The 14761-nt window shown below is 63.2% G+C and overlaps 2 protein-coding genes across 6 annotated transcripts in view; one reads left to right on the plus strand and one right to left on the minus strand.

Moving 5' to 3' along the window:
- Positions 1-1313: 1313 nt before the first annotated feature.
- Positions 1314-13022, plus strand: KCTD17 (potassium channel tetramerization domain containing 17). Of its 5 annotated transcripts, none has more exons than XR_013995524.1 (9): positions 1314-1529; positions 2667-2775; positions 4854-4945; positions 6104-6199; positions 8322-8447; positions 9657-9747; positions 9933-10442; positions 10552-10805; positions 11277-12031. XR_013995524.1 is itself a non-coding variant. In XM_081083231.1 (9 exons), the coding sequence occupies exons 1-9, from the start codon at positions 1320-1322 to the stop codon at positions 11304-11306; spliced, it is 1092 nt and encodes a 363-aa protein (XP_080939357.1). In that variant the 5' UTR covers positions 1314-1319; the 3' UTR covers positions 11307-11457. The 5 variants fall into 5 exon arrangements, 4 of the variants coding, with proteins under 4 accessions (XP_080939357.1, XP_080939358.1, XP_080939359.1 ...); XM_081083231.1 differs by having other exon boundaries at positions 10359-10442; positions 11277-11457; XM_081083232.1 differs by lacking the exons at positions 9933-10442; positions 10552-10805 and having other exon boundaries at positions 11277-13022.
- The window catches only part of TMPRSS6 (transmembrane serine protease 6), a gene marked incomplete at its 5' end in the record, with an annotated part of 29692 nt that continues 27623 nt past the window's right edge, over positions 12693-14761 (minus strand). The window contains 2 exons of the mRNA XM_081083235.1: positions 12693-13426; positions 13937-14073. Coding sequence (XP_080939361.1) covers positions 13265-13426; positions 13937-14073 — 299 coding nt within the window. The 3' untranslated portion in view covers positions 12693-13264. The remainder of the gene's footprint in view (positions 13427-13936; positions 14074-14761) is intronic.

A 14761-nucleotide genomic window follows, 5' to 3' on the forward strand; every position in this document is an offset into this window, starting at 1 on the left:
CTGAGACTATTTGGTCAGGAAATAGCTTGAGCCCCCATTGTCAGGACTAGACAATCGGTGCATAGCTCTGGCCCTTGCCATGGGTTCAAAGTTCACCAGCGTTCCGGGCTCCTTGTTTGCACTTCTCTGCTAGGGAAGACAATGGGCGGCTTCCTGCACACTTCCTCTTCAGCCCTTGTGCCGCCCTGGTCCCAAGTGGCATGAGGAGCTGCCCCTCTGCTCCCATCCTGCTGCACCACAATGTCAGTCCCACCGCTGAGCTAGCTGGCTCAGAAGGGGATCCACACAACCAACCACTCCCCTACCCTCTCCTCATACCTCATCCTACCAAAGTCAGGATGAAACCCAGCTCTCCAGGCTTTGATCTGGTGCCCTATCCACTTTTCCTCCCTAGACATCTTGCCCAGGGAGCGCCGACAATCCCTGGCAGGGAAGCAGGAGAGGGGCCTTGCTGGTGGAAATGCACTTGGAAACCACACAGGTTCGTGCCAGCCAGCCAGTCACCAGCAGTGAGTCAGGGAGGTCGCCTCACTGGAACCCTCATCTGTATAATGGGTACAGTAATGACAGCCTCACAGGGCTGCTGAGAGCTTCAGTGAATAACATGAAGCACCTGGAATACAGTGGGAGTTCAATCAACTTTAAGCAGCGACCTATGAACCAGGAGGTCCCGGTTCAATTCTTGGTCAGGGTACATGCCCGGGGTTGTGGGATGGATCCCCAGTAGGGGGCGTGCAGGAGACAACGGATCAATGATTCTCTCTCATCATTGATGTTTCTATCTCTCTTCCTTCCTCTCTGAAATCAATAAAAATATGTTTTTAAAAAAACCCATGGGGATAGAACCAGCTCCCCTCCCTTCCCCAATACCACCCCCCCCGCCCGCGCCCCGCTCCCCAACACACACACTCAAAGGCAAAATGAAAGAATATTAGAAAAACAATACAGGGAATAGAATGGGGATTCTGGGAGGAACACATTTCTTCCCATATTTAGCAGCTGTTTGATACCCACTGCGGACAAAGGGGAATCAATAATGCGGAGAACAAATGGGAGGATTGCTGATTTGGGGTTATCACTCGTGACCCCTAACTTGACCTTTCCCCAAACACACAGTCATTTGGCCAATGGGCTTCTTAAAGAGACCCGGTTTGTGGGTCTCCCAGGAAGGGCAAAGTAGGGCAGGGCTGGGGGAGGGCAGATTGCTGGTATCGGGGACCCTCACCCCGGGCGCCCCAGCTCCGGGCGGCGCGGACTACAGCTCCCGGCATGCCCCGCGCGCAGTACCTACCCGCCTCCAGCCCTCGGGAGCCGGGAGGATGCAGAAGCCGCTGCCAGAAATGAGGATGGAGGCCGGGGAGGCTGCGCCGCCGGCGGGGGCGGGCGGCCGCGCCGCGGGCGGCTGGAGCAAGTGGGTGCGGCTCAACGTGGGGGGCACCGTGTTCCTGACCACCCGGCAGACGCTGTGCCGGGAGCAGAAGTCCTTCCTCAGCCGCCTGTGCCAGGGGGAAGAGCTGCAGTCGGACCGGGTGAGGCCCTCGGGGGGCGGAGTGGGCCGGGGAGGCGGGGGGAATGGGGGGGGCGGGGAAGGGGGGGGGTGTCAGTTTGCTGGGATCGGGGCTGTCCGGCCTGGCACGCCCGCCGGGCTGGGAAGCCGCAGTTATTTCCTAAGAGCCGGAGGCGGGAAGAACTGGCTAGAGGCGGGAGGAGGAAGTGAGGAGTGTTCCCATTGCCTTGGAAACGCACCACGCCAGGCACCGGCCATTTGGAGCTCCTGAGAGCTGCCCTGGTCCCACCCCAGGGGGCGGTGGGTCCGAGCCGGCTTTCCCCGCTCCTTGGAGCTTTGGGGACAGGCAGACACGCAGGGCCTTCCGTCCTCCCCAAGCGGGACTTTCTCCCTGGCGAAGGCGTGCCGGCGGCTGCCTCTCCCTGCCTTTTGGGGAATGGGAGGCCTGGTGTGCGGGGAGCTGGGCTTCGTCGGGGAGCGGAGCTTGCCCGGCAGGCGCCAGGTCTGGGGGTCCGTTCGCTCTGCTGTAAACTGCTTGCGTGACCCGAATCGGACCCCTCCTGCGCCAGGCTCAGCCTCCTGTCTGGGGCTGGGGACGCTGCTTGGAGACGACCTCTAAGGCCCCTTCCCCAACCCCCCCCCCCCCCATCGCCTGGCCATCTGATGCTGTGACCCCAGGCAAGCCCCTCACCTCTGGATGCCCTTTTGTCTCTGGAGTCGTGCTGCTGCCCGCCTGCCTCCTGCAGGCTGAGGGTGTGCAGTGAGATAGTGGCGCCCCAGGAATGTGCGAACCCCCCCAATGACTGGAGACAGTGTAGGGCTGGCTTCAGGGCAACAGCCTCCAAGAGGCACAATCCCTGAGCCCTCCTTTGGGTTGGCTGCCACTGAGACCTCACTGGGTGCTCACAGTGACCCCTCGCTATGGCGGAGAGGAGTGAGGCTCAGAGAGGCCAAATCACTGGCCTGAGGCCACACAGCCAGGAAAAGGCAGAGGCGGATCGGAACCTCTCGGCTCCATCACGCTATCTCATTCCAGGGAAGAGCAGACTCCGCTCTCACTCCTTCCCTCCCCGCAACCCTTTACTGGACCTGAGTGAGGGGTGGGCAGGGGGAGGCCTTACTCTTCTCCTGCCATAGCCTGTGCCCCTCACCTCTCTAGGATGAGACCGGGGCCTACCTCATTGACCGTGACCCCACCTACTTCGGGCCCATCCTGAACTTCCTCCGCCATGGCAAGCTGGTGCTGGACAAGGACATGGCTGAGGAGGGTGAGTTGGTCCAGGGGGCCGGCCGGGCCTGCTAGCCCTGCCCTCTGCAGCCGGCCAGGCCTTCTGTGGAGGTCAAAAGCCATGCCTCCCCGTCAGGAGCGACATCTGCTTTCCTCCGTGCTCTGCCTCTTCCCATTCGTGCCAGGCTGAGTCCCAGGGGCTCTGCCGTGCTGACCAGCCTGAGCTCCCACTGGGTGCCACTGGGGAGGTGACAGGAATGCACAGGCAGAGGGCAGAGGGAGCCGGCGAGGCTGGCAGCCTTCACTGTGGGCAGGGATGCCCTTTCTCCCGGTCATCTGGGTGTGAACAGGCTGGAGCTGGACACGGTGATCCAGTATCTCCGATGCCTGGTGAGGGCTCGCAGTCAGCAGGTGGGTGGAGCGGGAAGCTCTGCCCCAAATTCGGCAACATCTGCAACACAGCGTTGGCGATGGGTGGAGGCGGGCAAGCCGTGCCTGGGGGGTGGCCTCTTGGCACAGTCAGTGCCACGTCAGCTCTTTGTTGGGGCACAGGGTGTGGCCCTGGGTCAGCTGACCCAGCCAGGCCAGCTTGGACATGTCACTTCTCCTTTCTGAGCCTCCACGTGTATATGAAGTGTACCTGGTGGTCTGCACCGGTGAAAGCATGTTTTGCAAGAGCTAATGCCGTGCATCCCGGTGCGCGTAGCCTGTTGGTGTCTAGCACAGTCCACCCTCCTCCCTAGTGGGTCCCCCGTGGGCCAGGACTTCAAAATCAGAACCACCCCCACCCCCACCCCCACCCCCCAGACACTGGCTCAGCAGGGCCCACAGCTTCCAGGCAGCCCCTCCTGGAGCAGGTACCGTGGGCGTGTCTTGGGCCCAGGAGCCGCTCCGCGGGGGAGGGGAATAAACACTCCAGCTGCCACAGCCAACACCTGCTTACAGGTTCCGGTGTTCTCCCTGTTCGGCCACTCCCAGCGCCTTCAGACAGGGCGCGGGCCCCATGTGGGCGGCGGGGAATCTGGGAGGAGACTTCCCAGCCGTGTGACACCGGCAAAGTCACTTCTCCTTTTGTGCCTTCGTGCCGCATCTGTGACCTGGGGTGACAGCAGCACCCACCTGGCTGAGCTGCTGCGAGGATGAAAGGAGCTAAAACAAGTGCATCCCGCAGAGCAGCATCTGGCACCAGAGGACCAGTGACGCAATCTTAGCCGTCCGTCCTCCGCAGGGCTCCACGCGGGCACGGACGCAGCGCCACTCACTGACCGCCTTCTCTGTGTTCCGTGCTGTGTGGGCACCGGGGACAGCAGGGAGCCCAGAGGCCGGTCATGGACACAGTCGGAGGGGTCCCTGCCCTGAGGGGCTTAGGGGAGTCCAGAGGCCGGGGGCCATTCCACTCCACTGGAGAGGTGACCACTTGGTCTCTAAGACTCAGTTCCCTTAACGGTATGGGGACGATAGTGACGGCTTCCCTGTGTCCCCAGGGCCGTGCTGAGCACAGGAGGGGCTTTGCAGACGGGGAAGTGGGGACGGGGACGCACGCATGCGCAGTGACCATGCACTTACAGTGGGCCCTGACGTCCGGAGCTTGAGTGTGAATCTCGGCTCTGCCGCTTAGGGGCTCTGGGTCTTAGACAAGCTGCTTCTCTTTCTGGCTCTCAGATTCCCCATTGCTTCTGTGGGGCGATCGAAGTGCCTACTCCTAGTTCTGAGAACTAACCACAATAAAGCGTGGAAAATGCCGAGCCTAGCGCCTGGCACTGGGCATCATGGAACGGGGTCAGCCAGGGCCCCTCTCACTGTGGCATGCTAGGGCCCAGTCCCAGCCAGCCTGCTGCCTCTTGACAGCCCAGAGCGGCCCCCGAATCAGGGGACTGGTAGGCACCCCTCGGTCACCAGGCTCGGCCCTGCAGAGATGCCGGCTGCTGAGCGGCAGTATCTTGCCCCTTCCACAGAGCGTGGGATGCAAGGAAGGAGATGTTCCCTCTTGCTTGACCCCTGAACTCAGGAGATGCTCGTCACCCTCGTGTGACTGGAGCAGGAGGTAGGTGTGGAGGAGGAGGGGACACGGGAAGAATGGGAGCAGCGGAGTGACCCAGACGGCTTTGTCTGTGCCAGGGGTCCTGGAGGAAGCCGAGTTCTACAACATCGGCCCGCTGATTCGCATCATCAAGGACCGAATGGAGGAGAAGGACTACCCTGTCACACAGGTCAGGGAGCCTGGGAGCAGCACCCGTGGCCAGAGCAGCTGGTGATGGGGAGAGGGAGGCGGGAGAAAGGTTGGGGGAGGCGGGACAGTGTTTGCCTTGGGGAGTCCCAGCGGGCCTGTCAGGGAGGGTAGTTGTCCAGCTCCCAGACTCCCCAGCAAAGCCCAGACTGGGAGATAAACACTGGCCCTTCTCTGCCCGGAGCTGGTCGCTGTGTGACCTTGGGCCACGCACGCCCCTCTCTAGACCTGGATTCCTCTGGTGGGATACAGAGATGCTGAGAATTGCCCGCCCCTTCCCTTCCTCAGGCAAAACGGGGTCAGTGTGGAGGGACAGGGCGCCCTTCGGGGGGCAGGGCAGGGTTAGTCAATTGTCTGTTCCGTGAGATCAGGCGGTGCCCTGGCGGGCACAGCATAGCACAACTGTGGAGCTGGCATTTCTGAGCACGGACCCTGGGCCTCAGTGGCCCATCCGTAGGGGGAGCTGTGAGATGCTCGGCCCCCCGGGTGGAGAGGCAGAGGCGGGGAACAGGCAGCGAGGCACCCTTTCCTAGGCCCAGGTTGAAGGGGGAGGCTCCGTGTCTCCTGGAGGGGCTGCCTCAATTAGGGACCCCGAATGTCTCCCAGGCCCGGCCCCTCCCTCTTGTATCACAGTTCTGGCTCTGCCACTCTTTAGCTGGGTGACCTTGGGCAAGTAACTGACCCTCTCTGAGCCTTCATGAAAATTCCTAACTCCTAGAGTGTCTGGAAGGATCGAGAGCACGAATGCTGAGTGCCCGGCATATAGTCAGCACTCGGAACGTGGCTCCCAACTTCCCATCCTGCCACTCCCTCCTTCTCTCCTGCTAGGGCAGCGGTTCTCAACCTGTGGGGCGCGACCCCTTTGGCGGTCGAACGACCCTTTCACAGGGGTCGCCTAAGACCATCCTGCATATCAGATGCTTACATTACGGTTCATAACAGTTGCAACATTACAGTTATGAAGTAGCAACGAAAATAATTTTATGGTTGGGTAACAACATGAGGAACTGTATTTAAAGGGCCAGAAGGTTGAGAACCACTGTTCTAGGGTATGTGGTGTGGGAGGGCAGAAGAGACGGGGGAAGGCAGGTGCTCACCCCCCTCCTGGGTGCCCTCCACCTTGCCCTTCTTCTGCCTGCAGGTCCCGCCCAAGCACGTGTACCGCGTGCTGCAGTGCCAGGAGGAGGAGCTCACGCAGATGGTCTCCACCATGTCTGACGGCTGGCGCTTTGAGCAGGTGTGCTGGGGGGCGGCGGGGGGGGGGGGGGGGGGACCATGCCCAGGGCCTCCCAGTCTCCAGGCAGAGTAGGCCCCTCCCTTCCTGTAGCCCCAGCCTTGGGTCTCATGCTGCTGCCCCACCCAAGGGGGTCCTCTTAAGTTACAGTAAACAAGATCAGCCCAGCCGGCGTGGCTCAGTGGTTGAGAGTCAACCCTTGAACCATAGTTTGATTCCCGGTCAGGGCACTGGGGTTGCTGGCTCAATCCCCAGTGGGGGGCATGTGGGAGGCAGCCGATCCATGATTCTCTCTCATCGTTGATGTTTCTATCTCTCCCTCTCCCTCCTCTGTCCGAAATCAATAAAAACATATTTAAAGTAAACACAACCAGGAAAGGCCACCGTTGGCCGCAGATGGACCAGGACAAGAGAGGGTAGAAGCCCCACCTGCTGCAGGGCGGTTCTGGGCACCCTCGGTGCTCACAGCCACCAGGGACGAGTCTCCACAGCAGTGTGAGCGAGCCTCTGGCCCCCAAGTGACAGCTCGGGCGCAGGAGTTGCGGTCCCCGTAGTGAGCAGAGCCCACCTGGGGCCAAACCTCCAGGAACAATTCCATACGCACGGCTGCAGGGTCCCGGCCAGCGACATGCCCAGCCACGGTCACCTGCGCGTTAAGAGAAGCCCACAGCAGTGGCTCTGCCGGAGGAATTCATAGTGACCCCTCGTTCCTCCCAGGCCAGAGGCAGGCTTCTCATCCTAAGTGGCGTTGGCCTAGTCACAAAGCAGACGTCCCGCCTGTCTCAGCTTCCAGAGGGACAGACCAGCGCTAGCCCGAGGTCAGGTTGACCCGTAGAGGAGAGGGTCTGCTAGCCCTGTATCCACACCCACACGCGTGCTCCCTGGTGGAGGTTGGAGAAGGGAGAAGGCTGGGCTTCCTGGGGGGCCGGGCCGTGTGGAGGAAGGAGCCCCCTCCAGGAGCCGGAGGCCTGATTCACATCTAGGCCTCACCAGGGACATGCGGTGTGACGGAGCAAGTCGCCTGTCCACCCTGCACCTCATTTTCCTACCCTGTGCTGTAGCGCTGTCGTGAGATGAGGAGGACCACTGACCAAGTCCCTCGTGCGGGGGGGACTCTAGCCATTGGAAGGAGCTGGCGTCATGCAAGTCGTTAGACGTAGTTAAGTCTGTAAGACCCCAGAGAGGCCTTGGGGTCTCAGGTTCTGACTCCTGTTCACTCGTCCTGGCTGTGGGCCTTCCAGCAGGGCACCCCCTCCCCAAGCCTCGTCTGTGGATCGGCTGGCACTTCCTCTGTTCCTGGGGCTGAGGGAGGCCTGCCAGGTGCAGGGCCTTTGTCAGCCAGAGGGGCCAGTGGGTGTAGGGCTGCCCTTGAGCGTCCACGGGAGTCCGTGCCCATTGCATGTGTTCTCAGAGGCCGAGCCAGCAGGTCGGGGGCGACTGCTTCCAAGAGTGAACCGAAGATTCTGTGGGGCCCCCTCCTGCCTGCCTGGTCCCAGAGGGCAGCCTGCCCATGACAGGCCTGCTTTTAGGAAGCGGCCTGCTAGGGCTGGGCCGGGCCGGGGTGGGGCTGCGGGAGGAGCAGCAGTGCTGTCACGGCCTTCCTCCAGGGACAGGCCCAGCCCGGCCAGGGAGGCTGGTCTGAAAGCTCACCAGAGGCGCAGTGGGGGGAGGGCGGAGACTGGACTTGCAGCCCAGAGCTGCTCTCTCAAATCCTGGAAACCCAGGGATGCCTCTGAGCAGAACAGCCAGATCAGGACACAAGTTGGTTTTTGTTTTTTTAATCCTCACCTGAGGGTATTTTTTCCATTGATTGTTAGAGAGTGTGTAAGGGAGGGAGAGGGGACAGGGGAAAAGAGAGAGAAACATTGATGTGAGAGCGACACATCCGTTGGTTGCTTTCCACATGCGCCCCCACCAGGGGCTGGGGGTTGAACCTGCCCCCGAAGTACTTGCCCTTGACTTGGAATCGAACCCGACACCCTTTGGTCCTCTGGCTGACGCGCTAACCGCTGGGCACACTGGCCAGGGTACACGTTGGTATCTTGACAAGTGCCGATGCCCACCTCCTCCCTCCGCACTGCCCCCAGCTGGACTGATCATCTCTCTCCTTGTGGCCACCCTGTAGCTGGTGAACATCGGCTCCTCCTATAACTACAGCGGAGAGGACCAGGCGGAGTTCCTGTGCGTGGTGTCCAAGGAGCTCCACAGCTCCCCCCACGGGCTGAGCTCCGAGTCCAGCCGCAAAACCAAGGTGAGCCCAGCCTCCCCGCTTCCTCCCTCCCCCCTGCCCCCATGTAGCCATCCCTGCTTCTTCTTCCTCCCTCCCGCTGCACACGCATAACCCCTCATGGTCCACGCCATCCATCCCATGCCACCCACGGTCCTGTCTGCTCATCTGGCCACCCAGGCCCAGGCTGGGGGAGCAGTGAGATGGGACCATCCCAAGGCCGCGGCAGGAGTGACGTAGATGCCACTTGAACGGTGGCCACAAGGGGGAGGGAGTGCCCTGGGCCGGGCGTCTGGCCTGATGTGCCTCGCTCTGTGCGATCTTGGCCAACTCCCCTCCCCTCGGCACCTGCTTTGTGTTGTCTGAGAACTGAGGGGGGTCGGTCACATCCTCTCTGTGGTGCCGTCGAGCTTAGAGCTTCTGGGATCCTAATGGCCCGTTTATTCCCAAGGGCAGGTCAGTGTCCCCAGCTGGCCTGGGCCGGGGTGGGGAAGCCCAGTCTCTTAGCCGCGCCCCTTTCCCAGGCGCCTGTGTTTGCACCCTGGCCTCTGAGGCAGCCTCAGCTGCCGCCCTGGACCCCCAGCTGGTCACAAGCCTCAGGCGCCTTCCGTAGGGCCCGTGGGACAGGCAGCAAGCCGGGCGGGGAGCAAGGGAGGCTGTTCCTCCCGGGGTCTGTCCCTGTGCCTTGCAGACGTATGAACCCTGGCTTCCTGTCTGTCTGTCTGCCTTCCCTGGCCTGGGGCTTCCCTGGCCCACCACCCCGCTCCGGCCAGTGGCTGGTGCTGCCTTGCAGGGGCGCACAGTGAGCCTGCCGCTCCTGCCCCTGCCAGCGCTGATACTGGCCTCCCAGAACTGGGTGGTGTCCGCCCCGGGTCTTCCCCGGCCTCCTTTCAACTCGGGCCGCCCTCCTGAAATGAAGCCTTCCCAGGCGTCCCTCAAGGACACCCTGCCACACTCCCATCCAGGCGCACACCCTCTCCAGCCCCTTCCCCCTGCCCAGCCTGCGCCCTGTGCCAGCAGCCTGACCGGCCCTTCCTGTGCTGGTTTCTCCCGTCCCTTCCCAGGCTTCCCAGGGGACTGGCCAGATGCCCAGCTTCTTGGCTGTAGCCCTCCCCTCTCCTGGCCCGCCTAGCCCACTGCCCGCCCTGCGCCGGGGCCCGTGGGGACAGCCGCCCGCAGGCCCCTCGCTAGTTCTCCACTCTTTCTTCCCTGGGTCCGCCGGCTGGTCCACAGAGCGCGGAGGAGCAGCTGGAGGAGCAGCAGCAGGAGGAGGAGGAGGTGGAGGTGGAACAGGTGCAGGTGGAGGCAGATACGCAGGAGAAAGGTGCAGCCAACCCCCAAGGAGAATGATTGCTCACACAAGCCGGAGCCTCCCGCCCGCTCCCTGCTGGAGCCAGCGCAGAACTGGGGGGCCGAGGGCTGCTGGGGGGCGGGCCGCCAGGGTTAGCTCAGCCGCCTGCCTGGCACCTCACCTGCATAACCATCCCTTCTCTCACTTTCTCTTTGCAGCCCAGTCATCTCAGGATCTCGCTAACCTTTTCTCCCTCCCACCACCGCCTCCTCCTCCTCAGCTTCCCGCTGGAGGTCCTGCCTCATCTTCATCCACCTCTTCTTCCTCCTGGATCTCTGCACCCTGCCTCTTCCCTCTCTGCCCCTGCCCGGGTTTCCTCTCTGCCTGCTCACGCCTCCATCCCGGGGCCACCCTGGTCCCAGCCTCCCGCGCCCTCCACCCAGGCGCCCCAGCCTTGCATCTCAGAGCATCCTGCCTGCCGCCTCCTGCATCCCTCTTGGCAGCTCCTACCTCCTGGCCTGGGGAGGAGGGGTGCAGCTGCACCTCCTCTGGCCCTGCCAACACCACTGGGCACCTCTGAGGCTGGGCCACCCGGGCCCCAGCGCCTCGCCTCCTCGCCTCCTGCTCACATTTCCTCCTTGCAGGTTCCCATCTGCACCCCTCAGGCCTGAGGCTGCGCGTTCAGGGAGGGCCTCAGCCCCTCGCCCACCCCCAGAGCGCCACCCCCGGTTTGTAGCTTGGCGGAGCTGGAGGGAGGGCAGAAGCCAGGAGGGTGCTCAGATCTTGTTCCTTGGACTTGGGCCAAACTTCTGGCTGATTTCTCTCCCCTCACCAAAGTTTCTCAGCTGATCTTGGCCTTGGATGTGAGGCTGAGAGAGAAGAAGGAAGCTAGGGGTGGACCCTGTGCCATCTGCCCATCAGCGCCCGAGCAGGCTGGGCAGGAGGGGGGGATGCAAGCCAGATGCCCCAGCCTCCCCCCTGCACACGAGCTCCTGCCTCACCGCCTCGCGGCCTGGGTCCCCGTCTCTGCAGGGAGGGAAGGACAGGCCACACTTGGGTTCCCTCGGCCTCTGAGGAGTCAGCCAGAGCCGGTACGGGGATCGGCGTGCGGCACAAAAAGCCCTGGTCCCGTACTTAGAGCCCCCACTCAGTCTTGTCTGCCTGCTCAGCGACTCAGGGCGATGACTGCTTTCTGACCTGCCTCTCTTGGCCTTGACCCCCTGGCCAGAGTCTTGGCAGAAACTGGCCTCCTAGGCAGCCACCAGCCCAGAATGGGGTGTGGAGCTCCCAGACGGGGGAGCTGGGCCCCCTCCTACTCCCCTCCTCCTGGGCTCTGTCTGAATCCACCTTCTCTGGGCCTCAGCCCCTTCCCTCCTCCCAGAAGGGACCCTGTGACTCACCTACCTCTTTCTCTCTCCCTCTCTCCCCATCCCCCCCTCCATTTCAATCTCCTTTCTGTCCTCCTCCTGGACCCCCATCACCCTCCTCACCGGCCCCCCATCCCTTTCCCGATGTTCTGACCGCCCCGCCCCTGCCCCCTGCCTTTCCCTCTTATTTTCTAGCTGTTACAAGCCAGAGGCACCCGGATGTGAGGCCCCAGATCACCTCCAGGCACTTGGGGTTCCGATCCGAAGTCCTTTATTTTTGTACCACGGGGTGGGCCCCCAGTTCAAGGGGGAGGAAGTGCTCTTCCCGCTGCCACCTCTGCCTACACCTGTGGGGCTGTGACCTACCCCTGCCTCCCTGGCGGGCCCTGGCACCCCTGGGCAGAGCCGCCTGCCTGTGGCCAAAGTGTGGCGCTGTCCAGCTGTGTCTCCCAGGCCCCTATGTCCCTTCCCCCGAGACCCCCAGCTGCATGGCGGATACAATCCCTCCTGGCCCGGTCACGTCACCTCCTTGAGCCTTAGCCTCCCTGTCTGTCAAATGGGCTCACTCTCCCCCACCTACCTCACAGGGTTGTTGTGAGGTGCAGGGTCTCAGAAAGCCCTCCCTCAGGGAGTGAGTGCCCCCCCCAGGGCGGCCCCCTGCCCCTTCCCTGGGGGGGGGGGGGAGGACAGTGTAGCTCCAGATGAGGTTCGGTATTGGTGGGGGAGGGGGGGTGGGGCAGCCCTCAGCCTTTCCCCAGACCGCTCCGCCCTCTGTACTGCTGTGGACAGAGCTGAGGCCAGGAGCGGGCGGGCAGGGGCTCAGCAGGGGCAGTGAGGCCACTTCGGACCTGGGGAGACGGGAAAGGGGGCACTCCCTCTGTCAGGGCCTCTGTCTGACTCCCCGCGGGGCACCTCTCAGCTGTGTCTGCATCACCATGTAATAAAACCTGAAGAAACAGCGGCTGGGCTGCCTCCCTCTTTCTCTGGGCCCCTTTTGGGAGCTGGGGCTAAACTCAAGGTGGGATGATGACCCAAAGGTAATGGGCTTTTTCCTAAAACCCGGGACCCAGAGGGTAGGGGACTCATGGCAGGATCCTCTGCCCAGACATCGAGGGCATCAGTCTTGCCTGGCTGGTGCCCACCCCTCTCTGGGCCCCCTTTTCCTCGTCTGAAACAAGGGGTTGGACCAGGCGACTACCAGGCCAGGCCAGCAGGTTGCTGAGGGGCAGGGAGCTGGGCGCCAGGAGACCTGGTGCTCCCTGCCCCGCTCCCTGCCTCCCATTTCCCAGCTCAGCCCACTGTCCAGATGCCCCTCTGCTGGCTGGCTTCACGCTGCTGCTCGAGGCCACCCCTGCTCCATCCCAACCCCCTGGGACACCCCCACTCCCTGCTATGACAGCTCTTGGTCGCCTCCACCCCTCCCTGTTGCTCTATCCTCTGCCCCAAGTCCCAGGAAACAAACACCTAGCACCTGTCCCGCCTTCTCTTAGAGCCTCTGGCTTCTTTTTCCTGCCCTGCTAGGACCGTCCCCACCCCAGCTGGCCAGCTCCTTCCCCTGCTAGTCCTGCCCGGTCGGTGCCTAGGGCCCCATTCAATCTCAGAACAGGGCCTTGGGTCAGAGATTTTATTCCAGGCAGCTGAGCTCACAGTGGGCAATGGAGGCCCAGGGGCAGGGAGAGTGTGACCCAGGCTCCACCTCCGTTTGGCTCAGTGGCAGCTGGCCTGCTTGGCGGTCTCCGCTCTGAGGGCCCCTCCTTGGGGGCACCTCCCACCCCCACCTCTCAAGTTAGGTCAGGGGTGTCACAGCCTAGAATCTGCTCTCTGGAGTGGATGCTCCCAAGCAGCTGCTGCACTGGAGGTGAGGGTGGGGTGAGGGACTCAGACACTCCTTCTGGGACCTGGAAGCCAGATCCTCACTGTGGAGCAGTCCCCCCCCCGCCCCCCCCCTGAGTTAGCAGGGGGGCCAGGGCAGGGAGAGAGAATCGGGAGCCTGGTGACCATGCCAGGCTCACCGGGAAAGTATCGACCAGCTGCGGGCCCTCCTTCCTGTGTGTGCCCCCTGGGAGGATGCCAGGGAGCAGGCCGGGGGACAAGATGCCACTCTGGCTCCCACAGGGCCCCGCTGCCCCAGAATACTTGTTCCCCGCCTGATGGGTACCCTGAGCTCTGCAGGGGGCCGCTCCTCAGGTCAGCAGCACCTGCTGGATCCAGCCAATCACACCTGTGATGCGGGTGTAGACGCCAAAGTAGTTGGGCCGGCCGCAGCCCAGGCCCCAGCTGACCAGCCCCGCCAGGAACCAGCGGCCACTGGGCTCCCTGCACACCAGTGGGCCACCTGAGTCGCCCTGAAAGGGGAGAGGAGAGACGGGGCTACATCAGGGCAGGGCGCCCGCTTCCAGGGCAGGTGCCGGCTGCTGGGGGTTTCTGGGTGACAACAAGAAGGCCGCATTCCCTCTTGAAGCCTTGGCTTCCCTGGGCCCTTGGCCTGGCCTCCAGCGTGTCCTGACTGGCCTGGAACTGGGGGGGGGGTGTGTCCATACGCCACGTCTACCCCTGCCTCCTCCTGGGGGCTCCTAGTCCTCTCGCCTGAGTCACCTCGGGCAAATTGCCTTGCGGTGGGCGAGGAAGAGAACTGGGTTCGAGCCTCAGACCTGCCTGCCCACCACAGCCTCTTCTGATCTGTGGCCTACAACCCGGGGCAAGTCCCTCAACCTCCTTGAGCCTCGGTTTTGTCATCTGTAAAATGGGGACAGCCATCGCCACCTTGCTGGGGGCAAGCTGATGTGAGCAGAGGGCCAGACCCTGGGTGATGGGCGCGTCACCCTCCCCCCGTCTCCCCCAGCCCCGGGAGTCACCTGGCAGGCGTCCTTCTTGCCCTTGTGGTAGCCAGCACACAGCATGCGGGGCGTCACCTGGTAGCGGTAGGCCTCACTGCACAGGTCCTGCGTGATCAGCTGCACGTCCACCTTCTGCAGGCCGTTGCTGATGGGGCCTGCCCGGTGTGCGGGGTCAAGGCCAGAGGGCAGAGGTGAGAAGATCCAAGGTGCCCCAGAGTCCCCACCCTTCCTTCCACTGTTCCCTTGGCATCCCAGGAGCCCCTCTCCTGCCCTGCCCACCCCTGCACCTCCGCCTCATGGTCACTCTGTTCAGGCTCCTCCCCGGTGTGGCCCATGGGCACAGAGCCCCTGCCCAGAGCCTGTCTGGACAGGTGTCTTCTCCAGCTGCTCCTCCCCTTCCGCCTCCTGCTTGAGCCCATGCCGCCTCCCCTCTGGTCTGGGACAGCCCCGGGGATTCTCCAGAGCACACGTCTGACCCCCCAACGCGCCCTCGAAAACTCTCAGCACCGGCCCCTGTCCAACCCAGCGCTTCTCCGCGGGGCTCGAGAGCTGCGTGCGGAACCCAGGAGGCTCCAGCGTGCACTGGCCTGGTCTCGCTCAGACACCTGTTCTCCCGGGGAGGGCCGGCCACCAGTGCTTCTCTCCATGCCCTCGGCGGGTCTAACGCACAGGGCAAGGTCCTGCCCGCAGGTCCTCACCCAGCTCCCCTGCCTGCTCCCTGCGGGCGCTCGGCGTGCTGCCTTCCTGGGGGTGCCTTTCCCTCCGCCGGGCACTGCCAGCTCACGCTCCTCCCTCAGCCTAGGCCTCCCCTGGCCGCCTGCTCGGGGCTGCCTGCACCTGCCG

The sequence above is a fragment of the Myotis nattereri genome, assembly GCF_964212035.1.
Source record: "Myotis nattereri genome assembly, chromosome: 2".
NCBI lineage: Eukaryota > Metazoa > Chordata > Mammalia > Chiroptera > Vespertilionidae > Myotis > Myotis nattereri.